At 40.1% G+C, this 23,134-nt stretch overlaps 1 protein-coding gene and 1 pseudogene across 1 annotated transcript; one reads left to right on the top strand and one right to left on the bottom strand.

Annotated features, from left to right (window-relative positions):
• The window catches only part of LOC100691304 (N-acetyltransferase 8-like), a 167,942-nt pseudogene that overhangs the window by 109,894 nt on the left and 34,914 nt on the right, over window positions 1–23,134 (top strand).
• LOC109202230 (uncharacterized) lies at window positions 15,750–19,837 on the bottom strand. Its single transcript, XM_025907098.1, has 6 exons — window positions 19,700–19,837; window positions 17,563–17,705; window positions 17,359–17,432; window positions 16,869–16,967; window positions 16,443–16,541; window positions 15,750–16,246 (listed from the first exon to the last, which is right to left on the bottom strand). The coding sequence occupies exons 1-6, from the start codon at window positions 19,805–19,807 to the stop codon at window positions 16,065–16,067; spliced, it is 705 nt and encodes a 234-aa protein (XP_025762883.1). The 5' UTR covers window positions 19,808–19,837; the 3' UTR covers window positions 15,750–16,064.

The following is a 23,134-nucleotide window of genomic DNA, read 5'->3' as shown; positions in this document are numbered from 1 at the left end:
TAAGATAAGATACCTTTATAGGGCTTTGGAGCGTGATGTCACTGGAGGTGGGCCACGCCCCTTTCCGCCATGACAGTAGGCTAGACACAGGATACAGCTTCAGCTATGGTTCGTATGTGTTGTGTTATCAGTTGCAACGTTTGATCACACGATCGTGAAGGCAAGAAGCTGGATAATGGGCTCTCTTTTCATCGTTTTTCAACCTGGAGGCAACGTGAGGGATCCCATGTATCCGATATTACTAAACAAAGACGTCAGGCTTGCATTGCAGCGGTGAGACGAGCGGATCGAGTTCCGTGCAATCCCCAGCTTTTTGTTGGTTTGGTCTCTGCATCTTCTTTCCGGTGAGTTCTAAATTAATTCATATCACTATTAAAATGCTTTTAGTGTTATTTTCAATGTGCTGAGGTCATAGATAATGAGATAAAACATGCTAATGTGTGATGCTGCAGAACCACGTCATGTCATCATGTCGACTGAGTAGCTTATGATTTAGCATTATTGCAGGCAAACCAGCATATGAAATGGATGTAACAAATCCAGACTGGGCACCAACACTGCTCATGGGCCTCTAAAAACATACTAAATTGCTCTCATTGTACACTAATCCGCACATAACTTCCAGATGAATCACACACCTGTCATGTGCACTAATTTTATCTTACCGCCTTTGTCCTATCCCGATCTTTGCATACCTTGTCTGTGGAGTCAGCACATACACAGCAAACCAGTTTAAGAATTATAAATCCCTGGAGGCCCACATCCAATTCACGAACGGCTGGGTGCAAGATTTGTCCATCTTTATGCCTCCACGCTGCGACAACTGTACGTTGTCGTTAAGACAAAGGTAAGTCGGTTTGAACATGATAACTTTCTAAACAACTTCCTTGTTACAGTTTTTGATTTGCACGTACAGCCAAACCATCTATATTAGCCTTGGTTCATTACAGACCTTTTATTAAAAGTGGTTTTTGTGTGTTTCAGGTACTGCACTCACAACGACTGAATGAAACTGCACTGTGACCTCGTTGTGTGGACACAGAGAGACCTGTCATACGCATCTTCCCTGATGTGGATTTCTGGGAACCACGTTTAAAGCAAGCACAAGACTTCTTTCTTAAAGTGTGTCTTCCTGAACTTGTTGGGAAATACTTCTCCAAACAATGTGCTGCTCTAAATAGCCTGTAATGTTTCATTTTGTGGTTCAAGATTGATGCCAGCTGTGTGTTGCCATGTAAATAGTTTGCATTTCATTTCTATGTACTTGCTAAGTACATGTGATAAGATCAAGAATAAAAAAAAAAAAACATGTATACTATTCTTTTCTGTTTTATTGAAATTACTTCACACAAAGTACAATTATTTACAATGAACTACACATGCAACACAACAGCTTTATGAATGCTCAACAAGAGCAAGTTTCATTTGGCGCTGGTTTGACAACCACACTGGGGCACATATTCACCAAAACACAGCAAACCTTAACAATCTTATCAAGCAGTGTTGTGTTTATTTCTGCTCTGCCCTGTTCATTGCACACACAATGCTTCGTCTGCCCTTTAGCTTCTGTGATGCTGTCTGTCCGATCACCACTGTCCACATTTACAGGTGGTACCTCAACCTCCACTTGTCCAACACAACTGCTGTCCACAGCTATGACATTGTAATTTTGTTGTTGTTCTTCTGTCAGATCTTCATCGATTACTTCTGCACGGGGCACACCTTCAGACTCTGCAGCTGCATAAAAGCCTGTAAGATAAAATTAGTGCACATGACAGGTGTGTGATTCATCTGGAAGTTATGTGCGGATTAGTGTACAATGAGAGCAATTTAGTATGTTTTTAGAGGCCCATGAGCAGTGTTGGTGCCCAGTCTGGATTTGTTACATCCATTTCATATGCTGGTTTGCCTGCAATAATGCTAAATCATAAGCTACTCAGTCGACATGATGACATGACGTGGTTCTGCAGCATCACACATTAGCATGTTTTATCTCATTATCTATGACCTCAGCACATTGAAAATAACACTAAAAGCATTTTAATAGTGATATGAATTAATTTAGAACTCACTGGAAAGAAGATGCAGAGACCAAACCAACAAAAAGCTGGGGATTGCACAGAACTCGATCCGCTCATCTCACCGCTGCAATGCAAGCCTGACGTCTTTGTTTAGTAATATCAGATACATGGGATCCCTCACATTGCCTCCAGGTTGAAAAACGATGAAAAGAGAGCCCATTATCCAGCTTCTTGCCTTCACGATCGTGTGATCAAACGTTGCAACTGATAACACAACACGTACGAACCATAGCTGAAGCTGTATCCTGTGTCTAGCCTACTGTCATGGCGGAAAGGGGGCGTGGCCCACCTCCAGTGACGTCAACTCCAAAGCCCTATTAGTCCCACAAGGGGAAATTTCATGTTAAGGCTGCCGACCTATTGCACGCAATGGCGGTGCCATCTTACCCTCCGACCATACATACATTACACAAAAACATCACATGGGGAAGACAGGTCAGAGAGGTATAACAATGGAAAATGCACCACACGTATATTTTGCTGTTTCACAAGAGCCAGGGTGCACAAATAAGTTCAGGGTGGAACCCTTAAAATGTTGTTGATCCAACCGGACACCATGTCCTGAATAAAAAGTGCATACTGATAAGTCTTCAGTATGTCGACACTATACCACGTACATTTAGGGTAATGAGGTCTGATAGATTTTTTTTTTTAAAGTGGGTCAGGCATGTCGTAATGCACAGTCCTCCAGCAGGTTGAGAGGGAAACAGAGATGAACAGGTGAGTACAAGTACATAGATGGGCAGTAACGTGCTACAAGTAACGCATTACTGTAATCTGATTACTTTTTCAAGTAACGAGTAAAGGGATTACTATTGCAAAAAAGGTAATTAGATTACCTTTACTTTCCCGTAAGCACGCTGAGTTACTAAAACCGTGATTTTTTTGTGAGTGTCTCATGACAATGACGTAAGCAAGTGCGACAGTTGTGTGCAGATCAACAATGGATAAAAAAATGGTCCGTGGGAGAGCATATGACTGTGCAGCATTTAAGGCGTGGAAGTACTGACCTCACTTTGAGTTTGATTCCGTAAAATGTGACAAAAACATTAGTTTCCGCTGATCACTGCGTGGGATAAAAAACCTCTTTTTACAGCAAAAACCCCGTAACTTTTAAGCAAGCACCGAGTACGTGACCACGGAATGGGAAATTCACAGACAAACTCCCAGATTCTTCCACTGACCGCCGCGGCACACAAACCTCCGTCTGCCCCACTCCTGCTATACAGGTGAAAATAGAGCAACAGGACCGCTAGTCTTTGATTTTATTCATTATCTGCTGTTTTACTTGCATCTATTTGAAAGACTGAGTGTAAACACAAAATCACATTTTATTTTATGTGCAGGAATATGCAGAATATAGGTTTAAATGTTAAACAAATTTCTTCCACTCAGAGAATGTGTCATATAATTTCATTTTTCCGTGATGCATAAAGTTAAAAGATTAAAACTAATAAAACAAATTTTAAAAAGATACTTTTTTTTTATTTGATTACATTTTATATCATAGATTAGGCAGAAAGTAGAATTGGGTTGAAAGATCTATCGCTTTATCACCTATTCACATTGTAAATCATGTTTTTTAAAAGTAACTAAGTAACTAATTACTTTTGAAAATACGTAATCAATAAAGTAGCAGGATTACTCTTTTGGGAAAGTAATCAGTAATTAGTTACTGATTACTTTTTTCAAGTAACTTGACCAACACTGTACGAGACTAAGGCTTTAAATGCCCAGGTAAATATTCACAGAGTAAGAAGTGGCCTGAGCTATGATAACATACCAGTGGATAACAATCTGGCTACAACTGATTGTAAAAACTAAACTTAAATATTGCATAGATTGAAGATGGAAAACAGGTATGCCTCCATGAGTCTTCTGTGACCATGCACACCACTGAAAGAGATCATTTAGCTTATTGCACACCCACACAGAGAGGAGAGAAAGAGAAAGCAAGACAACATCTGGAGGGCAGGGAAGACTTTGCCAACATACATTCATGCACTCCTATTGTCACGGCTGGGGCAGCAGTCGTGTTGTGGATGAATGAGGACCCAAAATGCAAGCAGCCGACTGATGATATGAATGAGGGTTTATTTACAGAGTGGCAGGGTGACAAAAACGGGCAATGAAGCATAAGCAGTTACTGAAGACAACCTAAACTGGGAGAACTAAATAACAAACCTGAGAGCATACGAAAAGGGGTGCGGGGCAAAGAGACGCAGAAACAGGAACGAAACATCATGGAACGCAGAGAAACACAGAGAAACGCAGACGAGCCGACCAGGAGCACAGGCAGACACATAGTATAAATACACACACCAGGTAATCAGGAAACGACACACAGGAGGGGGCACAGCTGGAACTAATGGGCATAACGAGACACAGACCTACAAAGTAAAACAGGAAACACACAGACTGTTTTACAACACAAAACTCAAGGACCCGAACAGAGCACAGAGGACAGGCACAGGTAGGGCTGATACAACACTCAAACACACGAACCAAATCCAAGAACTAATACCAAAATCAGAATAACTAGAACAGAGAAAAATAATCATAATAAACCCAAAACGCTGGGTCAACGACCCAGCACCATGACACCTATATCTTACTAATGCATTTACATAAAGTAACCTTTTCTAAAGTAGCTGATCTGTATGTGCTTTAATGCTTTAATTTTCACACAATAACAGAGCTGAAAGAATTGGAGAGGGCTTTGTCTCCAGAATAGATTTAATCACAATAGATGTCTTTCTGAAAGTGCATTAACTAAGTTAACCTCCTAAGACCCAAACTCTTCCACGGCATGCGTTTTTAATTTCTCTTTGATATTTGGTCACATTGGAGCCCGATGAATGTAAAAACAAAGAATTACCAGATTTTTATTTTTTTTTTTACCTTATTTTTGTTTTTAAGAAAAATAAGAGCCACATATGAGGATAATGTCCTCGTAAGTGGACATCAAGTGCTTGTAGAGCAAAATTGAATATTTTAGTCTAAATTAGAGATGGGCCAATCCGATATTACGTATCGGTATCGGTCAGATACTGACCTAAATTACTGGATCGGATATCGGAGAATAATAAAAAATGTAATCCGATCCATTAAATATAAAAAAAGCACCTCACAAAACTTGCGACACGGCGTAACTCGTCTCATAAGCACGTCGGAGCATCACATGATAGAGCGGCTGTGTGTATTTGTAGCCTCGCTAGCAAACCAGCATTTCATCTCCGAGGAAGTTATCCCAGAGAGAAGTAAAGCAAGTGTGTAAGTTCATCTCTGAATGTTTGTAAAGCATTCCCACGTTAAGCTTAACAACCGATATATGGAGCGACTGCCTCTTCTCCCTCCCTCACCTTCCTGCTGCTACTTCAATCGTGAAACTGCTTAATGATCAGCTGATCGGCTTTTCTGTCGCGAGTCCGTCTCTCTTCTTTGTTTTTGGTCCACTTTGCACCAGAAAGAGGAAACCAGCGGCTGAACAACAGCAGCACGTTTAAGCTTGATAAGCTGTTGTTAGAATTTATTTAATATTACTTTCTACACCAGGATCCTTTTCTACGTAGCTGACGGCTGGTAACTGTGCAGGAGCGGATCTAGCAAAGTTTAGCCAGGGGGGCCGATAGGGCATTAACAGGGAAAAGGGGGCACAAAGACATACTTTTCTTTCTTATTCTCATTTAAAATGTCTCGCTTTTAATAAATAAATATCTGAATCTTACACCCAAAGTTTTAATCTGATGTAAAATGTATAGAAGTCCATTACTGTATATAGTAACTGTTAAGTCTAATATACCCCAGTAAGCTATACTACTTTTTTCTTTGAGAAGGTACCATCTGTGCAGTCTGCAATTCTGTTGAAGAAAGATGTTGAATCTATTTAATTATTCTTGAAAAATAATTTATTTCTGTGCATTTTTTTTCACCCTGCATCAAATTAAAGTTGATTACATCGATTAAGCGTCATGAGGTGGGGGGTGGTTCCCTATTTTCTTTTGCTGGGAGTTTGCAACCCTATTAGTTAGGTTGCTTAATATTTCTGCTAAGTACTCTTTAAAATACCAGAATAGGGAGAATTAAGTTTATTAGATTGATCAGTATTGCTGAACTATGAAATATTTTGGGCGCAGTGTATTTTTTACATACAGGTATAACAGAATAGCTTTAGTGTTGTTGTTTATTTAAACTGGAGTATGAACTTATACAGATATCCAAATTTATGATATCGGTATCGGACATAAAAAAGTGGTATCGTGCCATCTCTAGTCTAAATAACCCAAAATTCAATTCAATTCAATTTTATTTATATAGCGCCAAATCACAACAAAAGTCGCCTCAAGGCGCTTTATATTGTACAGTAGATTGCACAATAATAAATACAGAGAAAAACCCAACAATCATATGACCCCCTATGAGCAAGCACTTTGGCGACAGTGGGAAGGAAGAACTCCCTTTTAACAGGAAGAAACCTCCGGCAGAACCAGGCTCAGGGAGGGGCGGCCATCTGCTGCGACCGGTTGGGGTGAAAGAAGGAAAACAGGATGAAAAACATTCTGTGGAAGAGAGACAGAGGTTAATAACAGATATGATTCAATGCAGAGGTCTATTAACACATACTGAGTGAGAAAGGTGACTGGAAAGGAAAAACTCAGTGCATCATGGGAATCCCCGGCAGCCTATGTCTATTGCAGCATAACTAAGGGAGGATTCAGGGTCACCTGGTCCAGCCCTAACTATATGCTTTAGCAAAAAGGAAAGTTTTAAGCCTAGTCTTGAAAGTAGAGATAGTGTCTGTCTCCCGAATCCAAACTGGAAGCTGGTTCCACAGAAGAGGGGCCTGAAAACTGAAGGCTCTCCCTCCCATTCTACTTTTAAATACTCTAGGGACAGCAAGTAGGCCTGCAGTGCAAGAGCGAAGTGCTCTAATAGGGTGATATGGTACTACAAGGTCATTAAGATAAGATGGGGCCTGATTATTTAAGACCTTGTATGTGAGGAGCAGGATTTTGAATTCAATTCTGGATTTAACAGGAAGCCAATGAAGGGAAGCCAAAACAGGAGAAATATGCTCTCTCTTTCTAGTCCCTGTCAGTACTCTTGCTGCAGCATTTTGGATTAGCTGAAGACTTTTCAGCGAGTTTTTAGGACATCCTGATAATAAAGATCATCTGCATAGCAGTGAAAATTTATGCTATGTCTTCTAATGATGCTGCCTAGGGGAAGCATGTATAATGTAAACAGAATTGGTCCTAGCATTGAACCCTGTGGAACACCATAATTGACCTTAGTGTGTGAAGAAGACTCTCCATTTACTTGAACAAATTGGAGTCTATTAGATAGATATGATACAAACCACTGCAGCGCAGTACCTGTAATACCTACAGCATGTTCTAATCGCTCTAACGGTGCGTTCACACCGAACGCGAAAGAGGCGAGCGAAAAACGCCCAAACGCCCCTAATGTCACGCGTGCACATTTGCACCTCAACGCGTGTCCAGGGAAAATCCACCGCGCCTCAAAATTGCATGTTTCCACGCGCGTGAACCGGAAATGTGGGAGGAAGTTGTGCCAGATGTGTTGTGCTGCAGATGTCCTCTGAATAAACACATTATCTTGTTAGCGGAAAGGTATTTGGACATCAGTGGGAAAATATCAGGACAGTAGGTGGGCTTGCTAGCTTTTGCACGGTTTCATTGGGTCAGTCTGGAAATGAAAAAGCAGAATGAATGAACTTACCAGGTTGCCCAATCTCCTCACTAATGTGCCTCCAAGCTAGGTCCGTTTTATTCCTGTCTCGGTAGAACTAGCGTCATTTAGCTCTGGATGATTAGCCACGGCACAGATGAGCTTTTCCTCCATACGGAGTGACTGGATCTGCCCCTTTGACCTAGTTACAGCCACGTCACCAGGCTCCTGATTGGTTGTCGGGGCGTGATTTGACACCGGAGTTCGTATTTTCCAACTCAGCGTGTGCACAAAATGCAACACACAACCTGACGTGCGTGGTTTTCTTTCGCGAGTCACACGCGCCCCACGCGGTACACTGACGCGCATTTCACGGGTTTTGGCGTTTTCCCGACGCAAATCTGCCTCCGCATTTTCGCTGGACGCGCAATCGCGTGTCATCGTGCTCTTTCCGTTGACTTTACATGTGAACCTGACGCTCTGGCCGCCTCTTTCGCGTTCGGTGTGTGCGCACCGTAATAGGATATTATGATCAGCAGTATCAAACGCAGCACTAAGGTCTAGCAGGACAAGCACAGAGATGAGTCCACTGTCAGAGGCCATAAGAAGATCATTTGTAACCTTCACTAAAGCTGTTTCTGTGCTGTGATGAGCTCTGAAACCTGACTGAAACTCTTCAAATAAGCCATTGCTCTGCAGATGTTCTGTTAGCTGTTTGACAACTACTCTTTCAAGGATTTTTGATATGAAAGGAAGGTTGGAGATTGGCCTATAATTAGCTAAGACAGCTGGGTCTAGAGATGGCTTTTTAAGTAAAGGTTTAACTACAGCCACCTTGAAGGCCTGTGGTACATAGCCGATTATTAGAGATAGGTTGATCATATTTAAGATCGAAGAATTAATTAATGGCAGGACTTCTTTGAGCAGTTTTGTAGGAATGGGGTCCAAAAGACACGTTGATGGTTTGGAGGAATTAATTATTGAAGTTAACTCAGAAAGATCAATTGGAGAAAAAGAGTCTAACTTAACATCAATGGTACTAAGAGTAGCTGTAGATAATATTACATCTGTGGGATGATTATTGGTAATTTTTTCTCTAATGATAAAAATTTTATTTGTGAAGAAGTTCATGAAGTCATTACTAGTTAACGTTAAAGGGATTGTTGGCTCAGTAGAGCTCTGACTTTTTGTCAGCCTGGTGTTGGGTTCAAAATATTGGGAAGAAAACACAGGAGGAATGCAAGTAACCACACTGGTCCAGAAGATGAGTTCAAGCGATGATTTTAATGAAAAAACACACACGTGGGGGAGACACCCTGCAGAACATCAAAGGTGGATCTCTCTGACAATGAACAAACCAAAGGTTTTTATAGGGTCGGGTTAATACAACACCCCTTCATGCATTAAGCAGATACAATACTTGCATACGTCAAATCAAAACCACAGACCCCCAGTTAACTTTTTGACCCATTTTAAAAGAACATTAGCTTCCATCTTCCTCCAGGTGCAGTCCCCGCAACAACAGCCCTAACATAGCTGTTAGACATCCTGTACTTTCATCAAACCGTCACGTACACCCACAGAAAAACTTAAAGATGATGACATAACCATCATCTTTATCATTGCATTAATTGTCATTTCATCCAAGCATTTATTGAAGTTGTTGGCATTATGTTATAATTTGTATTACAGGGGTTATCATAATCAAATATTAACATGTTTATTACAGGTGCAGATATAACCACTTAAATCGTTGAGTTAAATCTATAATCTTAAAAGCTTATATGCTGAGTATATTGTTACAGTAAAATAGTAGCTGAGCAAAGGCCTGAATGTATTCAGCTTCTTGTGGCATTTGAGTTTGCCTAGCAACAGGTGACAGAAGATGGGCCAAAGAGGAGGACAAGTCCATGGGGACCTCATCACCATATTTGGAAAAGGATGCCAGAAAGGGGAACTCCTGTCTCTGTAGTTATCTCTTAAAATTGATCATTGTCTGTAGAAGAGGCAAATAATGTTCTTAAGATGCAAATTATGTGCTTGTAAACGCATGAGGGGGCGTCATAATACCCTGATGTTATAAAAGCAATCTGAAGTGTATTTTTGGGTGGGGATTTACAACTGATGGTTTCCAGTGTACGTCTCCCCACGCTGCGTGTACTCATTAAAATCAATTGTTTGATTGACCTCTTCTGGACCATCATTGTTTTACTCTCGTCCTCAATTTCGGACCCTTAACAAACCCTAGCAAAACATGCTTAAACTTTCACCTACAAAAATAAACTCACTACTATATCTGTGTGCGTGTGGGTGCGTGTATGTCTGTGCATGTGTTACTCTCGCCTTGCACCTTATTTGACCTCTCTGCTTATGCAACCAGGCTGAGGCTATCCTGTGTATGATGATCTTAACTTATATGTAAAATGTATAAAAATGTATTAAACAAATGTTTCAATCTAATACCACTACTTAGAACTTAATAAAATGTATACATAGATAAAAATAATAAAAAGAACAGAATATAAATGTATTGTAAGCATGTGCAATCCTTCAATAACTCATGTCATCCTCACAGTAGATTGGCTAATCATAGCGCTAACCAAAAGCTTGTAACCCTCAAGAGACGACTTCTTGAGTCACAACTCCTTTAAAGACACAAAAATTCAATATGTGTAAAATAATCATAGGTGCACTTGCAATGACAAATCATCATATAATTATACTGGCACCTGTAAATAAAGTAAATAAAAGTTAACCTGAATTTAATGCAAACTTTAAGGTAATACCAATAAATGCATCAATGCAAATGCTTGTTATGTGATTATGATGCAATAGCAATAACAAAATAATGAAACTGGAAATAGTAAAATGAACTGATAAAAATTGCAGGAAAAATAACACCTCATTTCCTCACACTGGCTACAGTGCTGAAGAGAAACCTGGGGTTGTTCTTATTTTCTTCAATCAGTGACGAATAGTAAGATGTTCTGGCTTTGCGGAGGGCTTTCTTATAAAGCAGCAAACTATTTCTCCAGGCTAAATGATGATCCTCTAAATTTGCGACACGCCATTTCCTCTCCAGCTCACGAGTTATCTGTTTTAGGCTACGTGTTTGAGAATTATACCACGGAGTCAGGTACTTCGGATTTGAGGCCTTAGTTTTCACAGGAGCTACAGTATCCAGAGTCGTACGTAGTGAGGAGGTAAAATTATTAACAAGATAATCAACCTCTGTTGGAGTAGCGTTCAGGTAGCTGCTCTGCTCTATGTTGGTACAGGGCATTGAAGATGATAACAGTGGGTGGATTATATTCTTAAACTTAGTTACAGTGCTTTCAGAAAGACATCTACTGTGATAAAGTCTACTCTCCACTGCTGTGTAATCAATTATTGTAAATGTAAATGTTATCAGGAAATGATCAGACAGCAGAGGGTTTTCAGGAAACACTGTTAAATGTTCAGTTTCTATGCCATCTGTTAAAACAAGATCTAGAGTGTGATTAAAGTGGTGGGTGGGTTCTTTTACATTTTGAGAGAAGCCAATTGAGTCTAATAACAGATTAAATGCCATGTTGAGGCTGTCATTTTTAGCATCTACATGGATGTTAAAATCACCCACAATAATTATTTTATCTGAGCTGAGCACTAAATCAGATAAAAAGTCTGAGAAATCAGAGAGAAACTCTGTGTAAGGCCCAGGTGGACGATAGATGATAACAAGTAAGACTGGTTTCTGAGTTTTACAGCTGGGGTGGACGAGGCTAAGCATCAGGCTTTCAAATGAATTAAAAGTCTGTCTGGGTCTTTGGTTAATTAATAGGCTGGTGTGAAAAATTGCTGCCACACCGCCCCCTCGGCCTGTGCTTGAAGATTTCTGGTAGTTAGAATGACTCGGGGGGTGTTGATTCATTTAAACTAACATACTCAACCTGCTGCAACCAGGTTTCTGTAAGGCAGAGTAAATCGATTTGTTGATCAATTATTAAATCATATACTAACAGAGACTTGGAGGAGAGAGACCTAATATTTAATAATCCACATTTCACTGTTTTATTCTTTGGTTCAGATGTGGATACTGTATTGTTCTTTCTTTGTGATTTTTTTTTAATGATTAAGTTGTTTATTGCTGGTTTTTGGTTTGTTTTTTGTCTTTTTGGGAGCTGACACAGTCTCAATGGAGATGGGTTTTTGGGGGGGTAGCAGGAGGAGAGAAGCTGCAGAGAGGCGTGTAAGACTGCAACTCTGCTTCCTGGTCCCAACTCTGGATAGTCATATTTTGGGGGGTTTAATAAATTGGTCCATATTTCTAGAAATGAGAGCTGCTCCATCCAAAGTGGGATGAATGCCATCTCTCCTAACAAGACCAGGTTTCCTCCAGAAGGTTTGCCAATTATCTATGAAGCCCACTTCGTTTCTGGGACACCACTCAGACAGCCAGCAATTTAAGGAGAACATGCGGCTAAACATATCACTCCTGGTCTGATTGGGGAGGGGACCAGAGGGAAAAAAAACAACAAAAAAAAAAAACTACAGAGTCCGACATTGTTTTGGCAAAGTTACACACCGATTCAATATTGATTTTAGTGACCTCCGATTGGCGTAACCGGGTGTCATTACTGCCGCCATGAATTATGATCTTACTGTATTTACGTTTACCCGTAGCCAGCAGTTTTAAATTTCCTTAAATGTCGCCTGCTCTGGCCCCTGGAAGACAATTGACTATGGTTGCCGGTGTCTCTAGCTTCACATGTCTGAGAACAGAATCACCAATTACCAGAGTTTGACCCCCGGCGGGTGTGTCGCCGAGTGGGGAAAAACGGTTAGACACATGAACAGGTTGGTGGTGTATCTGGGGCTTCTGTGTAAGACTATGCTTCCTCCTCACCGTCACCCAGCCGCCCTCTTTCCCCAGCTGCTTGGTGTCTGCCGGGGAACAGCTAGCGGGGCCTACGCTATCTTCGGCTGCACCAGCTACAGGGGCCTGGCTAGCTATGGGTGAATGAAGGGTGCGAAGCCGAGTCTCCAATTCAGTAATCCTGGCCTCCAGCGCTGCAAATATGCTACATTTGTTACAGGTATCATTACTGCTAAAGGAGGCCGAGGAGTAACTAAACATCTGACACAATGAGCAAGAAAGTGCAGGAGGGACAGGTGAAGTAGCCATGGTGCTAACGAGTCGGCTACAAGCTAAGCTAAGCTAAGCTAGCGAAACAGTACAGAGACAGTGAGTGAATACTTTGGCTATAAATTAGGTAGTGAGCACACAGAAAGGGTGATTCAGATGAAGCACGTTAAGATTATACTCTGAAAAAGGGATGTATCAAAAGATTTTAATTAAATTGCTAAGTAGAAAAGCTACTCAGAAACACCACTGTGTTTGAGCAGGAACAGGAAGTGATACTCTACCACAAAGCGAGCGAACACCAAGGGACAGCGCCACCAAAAAGGGGTTTTCAACATGGACGCCAGGTCCTAGGAGGTTAAAGGACAATGCAGCCACTGTTATCTTCTTTAATGCCTTGTGCCAACATAGAGCAGTGCTACCTGAAATCTACTCCCACAGAGGTCGATTATCTTGTTAATAATTTAACTTCTTCTAAATGTCTGACTCAGGATACTGTAGCTCCTGTGAAAAAGAAAAGCTCAAATTAGAAGTACTTGACCCCCTGGTATAACTCACAAATGTGCACCTTAAAGCAGATAACTTGTAAACTGGAGAGGGAATGGCATCTCACTAATTTAGAACATCTTTATTTAGCCTGGAAAAATATTTTGTTGCTTTATAAGAAAGCCACGACAGCACGGTGGCACGGTGGTTAGCACTGTTGCCGCACAGCAAGAAGGTCCTGAGTTCAATTCCACCATCAGGCCGGGGTCTTTCTGTGTGGAGTTTGTATGTTCTCCCCGTGTTTGCGTGGGTTCCCTCCGGGTACTCCGGCTTCCTCCCACCGTCCAAAGACATGCAGTTTGAGGGGATAGGTTAATTGGATAATCCAAATTGTCACTAGGAGTGAATGTGAGCGTGAATGGTTGTCTGTCCCTGTGTGTTGGCCCTGCGACAGACTGGCGACCTGTCCAGGGTGTACCCCGCCTCTCGCCCTATGACAGCTGGGATAGGCTCCAGCGCCCCCCGCGACCCTGGAAAGGATAAGCGGAAGCGAATGGATGGATGGATATAAGAAAGCCCTCCATAAAGGTAGAGCATCTTACCATTTCTTATTGATTGAAGAAAATAAGAACAACCCTAGGTTTCTCTTCAGCTCTGTAGCCAGGTTGACAAAAAGTTGGAGGTCTGATGAGCCAACCGTTCCTTTAATGTTAACTAGTAACGACTTCACAAACTTCTTCACAAATACAATTCCTGTAACCACCACACAGACGTAACATTATGTACAACTATTTTCATTACCATTGATGATTATTTACTTTTTGAGTAAATTCAGTAATTACTTCCTCCGAACCATCATTTCTTTTTGACCCTATTCCTACAATACAGCTTAAAGAAGTACTACTATTAATTAATGCTTCAATTTAAATATGATCAACCGATTTCTATCTATCGGCTATGAACCACAGGCAGACAGGTTCAGAGCTCATCACAGCACAGAAACAGCTTTAGTGAAGGTTACAAATGATCTAGTTATGGTCTCTGACAATGGACTCATCTCTGTGCTTGTTCTGCTAGACCTCAGTGCAGTGTTCAATACTTTTGATCATAATATTATATTACAGCAATTAGAGCATGCTGTAATTATTAAGGGTACTCTGGATGGCATTACCTTGGCCTTCGGTAACACTGTGATGAACCTTGGAGTCATTTTTGGCCAGGATTTGATGATGATAATGACAAATGAGCCTTTTTTTTGTCACTTGCAGTTGCCTGCAGCGAAATTGGACCCCTTCTGACCATACAGACATTACACAAATAACACAGGAGACAGGTCAGAATGGGTAGCTTTGAAGAAACATATTTTATTATATGTGAGTGGAGGAGAATAAAAGAGAACTCTACTAAGGCTGAGCTCCTGGTAGGGGATCAATATGAGAACAGAAAACAAAAACTCCTCAACACAAAAAGCACATGAATCTTCACAGCTTAACACCATAGAAATACATGAAAAGCAACAGTGGTGGGAATGGAGTGAGAGTGAGTGGTGCAGACAGCGGCATCCAGTCTTGCAGCATGCTTTGCGCTGTTCCGGTTGACCTGCACTCTACATCAGGAGAGAGCATCGCAGGCGTTTGGTGGTGGTTTCCTCCTATTGAAAGGAAGATAGCCTTCCCACAGTCACCTAAAGTGCTTGCTTATAGGGGGGCATTTGATTGTCGGAGTTTTCTGTTTTCTTTGTATTATTGTAGGGTCTGCCTTACAATATTAAGGGCCTAGAGACAATTGTTGTTGTGATTTGGCACTATATAAATAAAACTGAATTGAATTGAACATATAAGCTGCATTTACTGGCCCATGATTTATTATTTACTGTTTTGTTTATGTGTAATGTTACACACTATATTTCAAATTTCAAACTGGGCTTGAGAAAAAGCAGGAGACATATTTTTAAATTCTTCTGTGTCTCTTATTCACAAAGCTCAATTGTTCATTTTTACTTTATTTTTTAAGCTATTACTGACTAGAACTTTCACAAGTTTTTACAAGTGTAGTTATTACACCTTTTGGTCCATGAATTAAAGTCAACGATAAGTTGCCTAGAACTTTTTTTTAGGTAATAAAAAAACATAAATAAATACCATATTTAAACCCTCTGGCATTTACATCTGCTGTTCTTTTGATATTGAATTAGGTGGACTCATCATAACAATGTCTAAATATGCATTCCACATTATGTAAAATCATTTACAGAGGTTGTAAATTTCAAATGACTGTCTTTTTGTCCAGATAGGACCTCTGGAAAATTCTGCCGAAACAGTGATTGTTTGAGGAAATGAGTCTTGGGAAGATCACAGTTGATACCACAGTGAATTTCATAAATGTTTAATAGCAACAGAAATGTGATGGAAAAAACTGGACCACAGCTCTTTAGAGCATCCTTAAAATAGACACTGCCCTTACTCTGGACCTCAGCAAGTTGGATGAATAGTAGTTGAGAGGTAGAGGACAGATGTAAATGCATTATAATATTTTGAATTAATATTCAAATATTGGTCATCAGTAAACTGTAGAATTTATTATTCATTCTACACTCTCTTCAAATCTTTAAACTAAAGACAGCACTGTTTCAAGTGCACATGATTGAAATAAGCAAATATTTATTATAGTGTGTCTCTCTTCATTCACCACAAATTACTCCATGTTGACTGCACCCACTGGAAGGCAGCACGGGGGTAATACAAAACTCTGTCTTGTACGCATGTGAAGACCTGTGAGAACATGTTTAGCACTGCTTGTCGCATATGGGGAATTTCTGAAGAAGCATATTCAGTCTTGCCATCGTCAACTGTGCAGTTCTCATAGTCTGTATGAAGAAAAATAAACAATTAGAAACTGTAGAATGTGAAATTGTATTGCACATTGTGCATGACATTGTGTTATACTGTTTACATTATAATGTTAAGGAACTGCAGAAATTAAGATGACACAAATCACTCTAAAAGTACACGTTAGCTGTAAAGCCATTAAGGTTTTGTTATATTTTTTTCTTCACATCTTACCATGATCAGAACCAAAGACCTGTGGTTTGTACAAGTAACGACATTCTGCTTGTATCTCAAATGCCTCCATCTCATCAGCAGTGATGGACGTTCGCTTACCTGTTTAAAACATGCCACAGTTTAGATGGAAACCATATGATGGACTAAGTTATCAGTTTAAGCTTCACTCTTCATAACAACTAATACTATATAGATTAAATGCCATAATCTGCTGATGAGTGACGAAACGTTTCTCCCACAAAACGCTACGTCCAGATGAACAGATTCAACTTTTGGAGATTTACTTTCCTGGATGATTGAGAATGCATCAAGACATAATCTGCTATATAAAAGCCTGCTAGATAAGGCAGTCAAGAAAGTGCTGTAAAAACATCTGTATTGGAAATATTCGACATATTTTCTTATCACATCTGTCTGGTTCCTTACTTAAAAGCACAAGAATGTCTGTGAAGCCATCCGACTTTATGACGATACAATCATGGCACCTCCTTTGAAGAACTATCATTACATTATTACTCTTGGCACCTGTTGTAAAAAGAAGAGTAATTAAAATACATTTAACATTTGAGATTACATTTTTAACATCAGAATTATAGTATTATAGATACTATCACAAGTGAAGATTATTATTTACACAATAAAAGAATGTGGGGAAAGTCAAAGAAGACAAAAGACAAGAAAACTAGTATGCTACCAATTCTTTAAAAGCTTAAAAATTAAACATGTATATGATCTTCTTGTCTGAATTTTCTCTTTTAGTGCTTTTATATTTTTATTGATTATTTTGTGAATGTTAAGAGGTTTGAGCACATAATTAATCTGCAGTTAAAAGGTTTAATAGTGACCGAAAGAAACAGACACAAAGAGATTCATAATTAAACGCCAGTGACACAAATGTTTTAATAAAAACTCTTACCTTTGTTGTCTATCTCAGTTATGGTGCTTTTTCCGTAGTGAATTTTTGAAGTTAAATTTTTACACTGCCCAAACCTGATTTAATTAGTAGTCAAAAGATTTAAAGAATGAAAAAAATAACTTTAAATGACATAATGAAATATGAAGCACAAACACTGGCAAACATACAGTATAAACAACAATTATAAGTAAGAAAATTAGTTACATTTTCAGTGAAAAGGTGGCTTCATAGACGTTTGCTTCTTCTATTGCTGTAATGTTCACATAGGTACTGAAAGGTAGGACACTGAATGCAGTAGCCCAGCAGCTGTTTGAGGACATGGCTATAAGGTACCATTTCCCAGTCAACTGAAAGGAAGACATTGTTTGTTCATTCATTATTTTTGTTTTTGTTTAGTGCAAAACATTTACAAAGCAACAATCTGACACATTTAACACTATTCATGAAATACAAACTTGCACAAATCCGTTATAGGTGCAGTTTCATTTTACTAATATTTTTTTTCCCAGATATTTTTATTTAATTTTCTGTATCCATCTTTACAGAAGACAAATTGAATAATGTGCCATTTTCTTTTTGACGAACATAAAACAATATGAAACATACACTCCCACCTCATTCTTATAGTAGTACCAGTGGGTGTACAAAAAGAAAAAGGAAAGGATCCAATCTAATAATACAAAGAGTTTCAAAACCCACACCCCCACACACACAAAAAAGAAACAAAACAAACAAACCAAAAAAAAAACCCAAAACACAAACATAATGAGTGGTCAGCTTAGTTGTAGAGATAAGTCAAGTCTGTAAGAGAAAAGAAATATGTATAGAGTAGATAAATAAATGCCATCATAAAGCGCAGTCACAATAGAGTCTGTATAGTTAAACATAAGATAAAATAAAATAGAATAAAGTCTGGGCTGGCTAATTAGGAGTGTTGCGGGACCGCAAAGTCTGAACATGGTCAAAAAAGGGTTGCCAGATCTTAAGAAATTTGGCCATAGACCCATGCAGGGTGAATTTAATCTTTTCGAGTTTGCTAAAATGCAAAACATCTCTGATCCAGGTTTCCCAGGATGGGGGAGAAGGGGACTTCCAGCACAGCAATATTCTGCGTCTTGCCAACAAGGTGAGAAATGCTACCAAATCCGCTTGGGACGTCGGCAAGACAACTGTATCAGGAAGAACGCCAAACAGAGCACAGGTAGGGCACAGGTTGTAGGGTTAGCTGGATGATCTTTGATAAAGTCAGAAAAATATTAATCCAGTATTGTTTGAGGGATGGACATGACCAAAGAGGCAGGTGTTTGATGACAGCGGTCGCAATCAGGGCTAAGGTTGGGGTATATTTGAGCTAGTCTGGCTTTAGTCCAGTATACGCGGTGCAAAATCTTACATTGAATCAACCCGTGATTGGCACATAATGAGGAGCCATGGACCCGGTAAAGAATTTTATCCCAAAAGTCATCCTGAATCACACATCCCAAATCCTGCTCCCATGCCATTTTAATAGCCGAAGTTGAGGAGTTGCCAAGAGAACATATTCTCCCATACAGACAAGAGATCAGGCCCTGTGATGAGGGGGGGGGGGTGACAGAAGGTTATCAAAGTCATGACAAGGAGGTCTACATGGAAACTGGGAAGATTTCTCCTTAACAAAACTCCGGATTTGTAAGTAGCGAAAAAAGTGACTTTTTGGAAGGCCAAATTTCAATGAGAGCTGTTCAAAGTAGGCAAATGTATTATGAATATAAAGGTCAGAAAAAGACTTGATTCCCAAGGAGGCCCACAAATAAAAAGCACCATCAACTAAGGAAGGTTGAAAAGAGGGATTTTTCAAAACGGGTGACTGAAGGGAAAAAAAGGTCAACTTAAAATAACGACGAAATTTATACCATATTTTCAAAGTAACTTTGACAATAGAGTTATTATAAAAGCTTGCACTCGGAGGCTGCTTTTGGGCATAAATCAGGGCTGGTAAAGAGGATAAGGCACAAGAAGAAATCTCCAAGCTCAGCCACGCCGGGGCATTATTCATGCCCTCCCCCTGTAGCCAGTACCTGAGAATACGAATATTACATGCCCAATAGTAGAACATAAGGTTTGGTAAAGCCATCCCCCCATCTTTTTCGGTCTTTGAAGATATGTGTATTGCGTATTCTAGGGGTTTTTTTTATTCCAAATGAACCCAGAGAGAATCTTGTCTAATTTAACAAAAAAGGAAATTGGGATAAATACAGGGACACACTGAAAGAGAAAAAAATTTACTAATTTTACTAATATTTTACTAGCAAATCAGTTTTACAACTATGATCTTAGCTATAAAGGTTTAAAAGAGACTTACATCTTGATCACTATCTGCTGTTTTTAGATACCTCTCACAGGCCAATGATGAAGGCTGACACACAGAGATGTAATTCAGCACAAGAACAGTGACACAAAAAGCTTTCATCTTGGCTAAGTATGAGTTCACTTCTGCTGATTCTTAGTCTTTTTCAGGTTTATACTGACCAGTTAGTTTTCCCACCCCCATTTAAGAGGAAATAAAGTGAATGACCTCAAATGCCATCATTTCCAGTAAAGACCACATTTACCAATCATCATCTAGGTCACAAACTGATAAACATGTGTGGACAGATAAGTTCAAGGTTAAACCTTCAAAATCTTGATCAAACTTAATATCGTGTCCTGGATCAAAAGTACATACTGATAAGATTTACCAGTATTTCCAGTATGGTGACACTTGAAATATGACAAATATGATAAATATGTATTGTACTTTACTATGTATACTCAGAATCAGAATCGTGTTTATTGGCCATGTGTGCAGACACATACAAGGAATTTGGTTCCGGTAGATGGTTACACTCAAGCACAGCAATGTAAAACAAACACACACACACACACACACACACACACACACACACACACACACACACACACACACACACAGCTGTGTAAGCCAACTATAAGTAACCAATCTAAACTTGCGTACATAGAATACCAGGATGACAGAAATGAAATGAGGTGGAATGATATGGCGTGTGCATACTATGTATACTTTTAGAGCAACACGTTCTGATAGAATCAAAAAAAAAAAAATTCTGTGGAGAAAATTGACATTTCATAAGATGCAGTTTAATTGGTGACAGAGGATTGCACATGCTATATTTCTACCTGCCAATGCAAACTGCTCAGTGCATTTGCAGTAATATGAATTTTGTTAACATTTTAGAAGCAGTTTATAGGTCTATCATCAACCACACAATATCCTGTCTGTATTTGGCAAATGTGTGCATGCTTACTCTTGCAAAATACATTTACTCAAAATGCAAATGGTTTAAAAAAAAAAAAAAAACACACACATCAGAGTGCAGGCAGAAATGAATTTGCAGTGGATGACCAAGGCAAGGCAGTAATTTGTTTGCATTTGCAAAAAAGGACATAATTGTAGAACACAGTTGAAAGGTTTAAAGATTTTAATAAACGATCTTAAGGAAGCAAAGGGAATAAATATCATAAGCAACACAGATACTTTGCTGAGATACACACTCTCTTTGTATCTGGATTTTTTCTTTTTCATTTGTTAACAGGTATCAGATTTAGAGTCTATGTATCAGTTCTATTTTGAGTTTCTCCTCACTTTCTCTTGGACACATTTCCAGTATACTACTATAGTTCCAGCGTGTCAGACAGGTTGTAATACATAGATTTCCTTAGAGGAAGGAGGAAACAAACAGGTAAGTACTAGACAAGTTTGCAAACATGCAGATAAATATTCACAGAGTAACAAGTAGCCTGAGCTATGGTACCAAGTGGCAGTTTTTGATATGGGCAACATGGGGTAGGGTGGCATCGTGGTAGAGGGTGCATCACGGCATCGGCAAAAAAAACATTGCTCGCACCCATGCTCCCCACATGTCATGCCAGTGCATTTTGGGGATTGCATAGGCACCAAACAGTTTTCTATTGCCCATTTGCGAGGAGTAAGGGCATCTTCCATTTACGAGATACACCTGCTGCTTGCTCCACAGGGAGGACAGGGGTGGGACAGCAAAGGATTCTCTGGCTGGCTGAAGCAGCATCTAATAACCAGCATGCTAATAAAACTAAATAAAAGCAAACCAACAAACTAGGCCTGTCAATGTTGTCGTGTTAATGCTATCATTACAAATAATGCGATAAAATTTTTTAGCGCAATTAATCCAGGGAATGGTTCTGGCTCAGTTCCTCTTCACCATCTGCACTGCAGACGTCTCCCACACCGTTCCCTGTGGGGCCTCCATACTGAAGATGACCCTGTCCGACACACAGCCCAGAGTTCTCATGTTGATCTGCGCAGGACTTGACAACCCTTGAGCTGATGCCATCTGGACCCGCTGCCTTCTTGGCTCCAGTTGTACTCAGTTCCCTCCTAACCTGGAGGGTTAAAAGAGACAGGCTGGAGCCGTGTGTTGGTTGTGTACAGGATGCTGTGGTAGGGGTGGGGAGTAGCGAGTGGGGTGAAGGGAGGAGGTGTGAAGTAACTGAGGTGTCAGATGCTTTGACGACTCTGCAATAGTCGGCCTCATCACTGATGGTAGCGACAGGGAGTACAGAGAATTTACCCATGACTTTGTGGACTGGTGCCAGCAGAACTACCTCCAGATCAACACTAGAAAACACAAGGAGCTGGTGGTAGACTTCCGCAGGCACAAAGATCCTCCATAGAAACCACTAAAAATCCAAGGTATGGGCATTAAGGCTGTGGATAGCTATAGGTACCTTGGTGTTCATCTAAACAACAAACTGGACTGGACTCGCAATTCAGATGCAATCTACAAAAAAAAGGCAGAGTAGGTCCTCGTAGGTACGGTGTTATCTACATAGATGTTAATGTAGCCCGTCACGCAGGTCACAAGGCTGTTTATTTCCTCCCCGTCGTCGTCACACAAAGCACCTCCCGCACAGTCAACTCCAAAGTCTTTTAGAGCCTCCTGGCTCACCTCTCTGCACTATGCGGGTGGCTTCCTGCGCACTAAGGGCCGGTACACAGGAAAAGGGGCACCAGGCTGTGATCAGATCTTCCCAGGTGAGGGACAGGTGATGAACTGTATACCTCTTTTGCATTGACATACAGTAAGGCTACGTTCACACTGCAGACGAAAGCGCATGAAATCGGATTTTTTTTTTTTTTTACCCTATGCGACCCATATCCGATTATGGTATGACAGTGTGAACGGCACAAATCCTCAATTTTCAAATCCAATCTGGGTCACTTTCGTTTGTGCGACTGATTCCGATACATATCCGATGGTTTAGAAAGCGACTGCTGTTTGAATGGTCATGTCACATTAAATCCATCTTTTATGTCACTGACAGAAGACAGACGCCAATTATCAGCTCCAGAAAAGCACCCGAGAAGCCATCGAACGCTTTCTGGCCATCCAGTGTAAATGTTAGGGAAACTTTTGGGAAGACAACGTTGGAGAAACGTTTTATTTGTACTATTTAATCTGCAGATTCTGATAGAAATCTGCAACTATCCTTGAAGCACCGCTCCTCTCTAAAACAGCAATAAGGATAATTATTAGGTTATTCACATTACTATCAGTGATGGGAATAACGGCGTTACAAGTAACGGCGTTACTAACGGCGTTACTTTTTTCAGTAACGAGTAATCTAATTACTATTCCTATCGTTACAACGGCGTTACAGTTACTAACAAGGTAACGCGGTCCGTTACTATTTTTCAACAAACAGACGGTTGAAGCTGTGTTCAGCTTACTGCATCTTATAT

The sequence above is a fragment of the Oreochromis niloticus genome, linkage group LG5, assembly GCF_001858045.2.
Source record: "Oreochromis niloticus isolate F11D_XX linkage group LG5, O_niloticus_UMD_NMBU, whole genome shotgun sequence".
Lineage (NCBI taxonomy): Eukaryota > Metazoa > Chordata > Actinopteri > Cichliformes > Cichlidae > Oreochromis > Oreochromis niloticus.
The sequence above is the reverse complement of the archived record's forward strand: the minus strand, read 5'-3'. Positions and strand labels throughout refer to the sequence as shown.

What these genes read in the sequence shown, in the direction of transcription:
- LOC109202230 (XM_025907098.1), bottom strand. Translation starts at nt 19,807, where the DNA reads ATGAAAGCTTTTTGTGTCACTGTTCTTGTGCTGAATTACATCTCTGTG. An exon ending in AACTGAGATAGACAACAAAG is followed by an intron (nt 16,968 to 17,358) that starts GTAAGAGTTTTT and finishes TTTTTACAACAG; the next exon opens with GTGCCAAGAGTAATAATGTA. An exon ending in GGTCTTTGGTTCTGATCATG is followed by an intron (nt 16,247 to 16,442) that starts GTAAGATGTGAA and finishes TTCTTCATACAG; the next exon opens with ACTATGAGAACTGCACAGTT.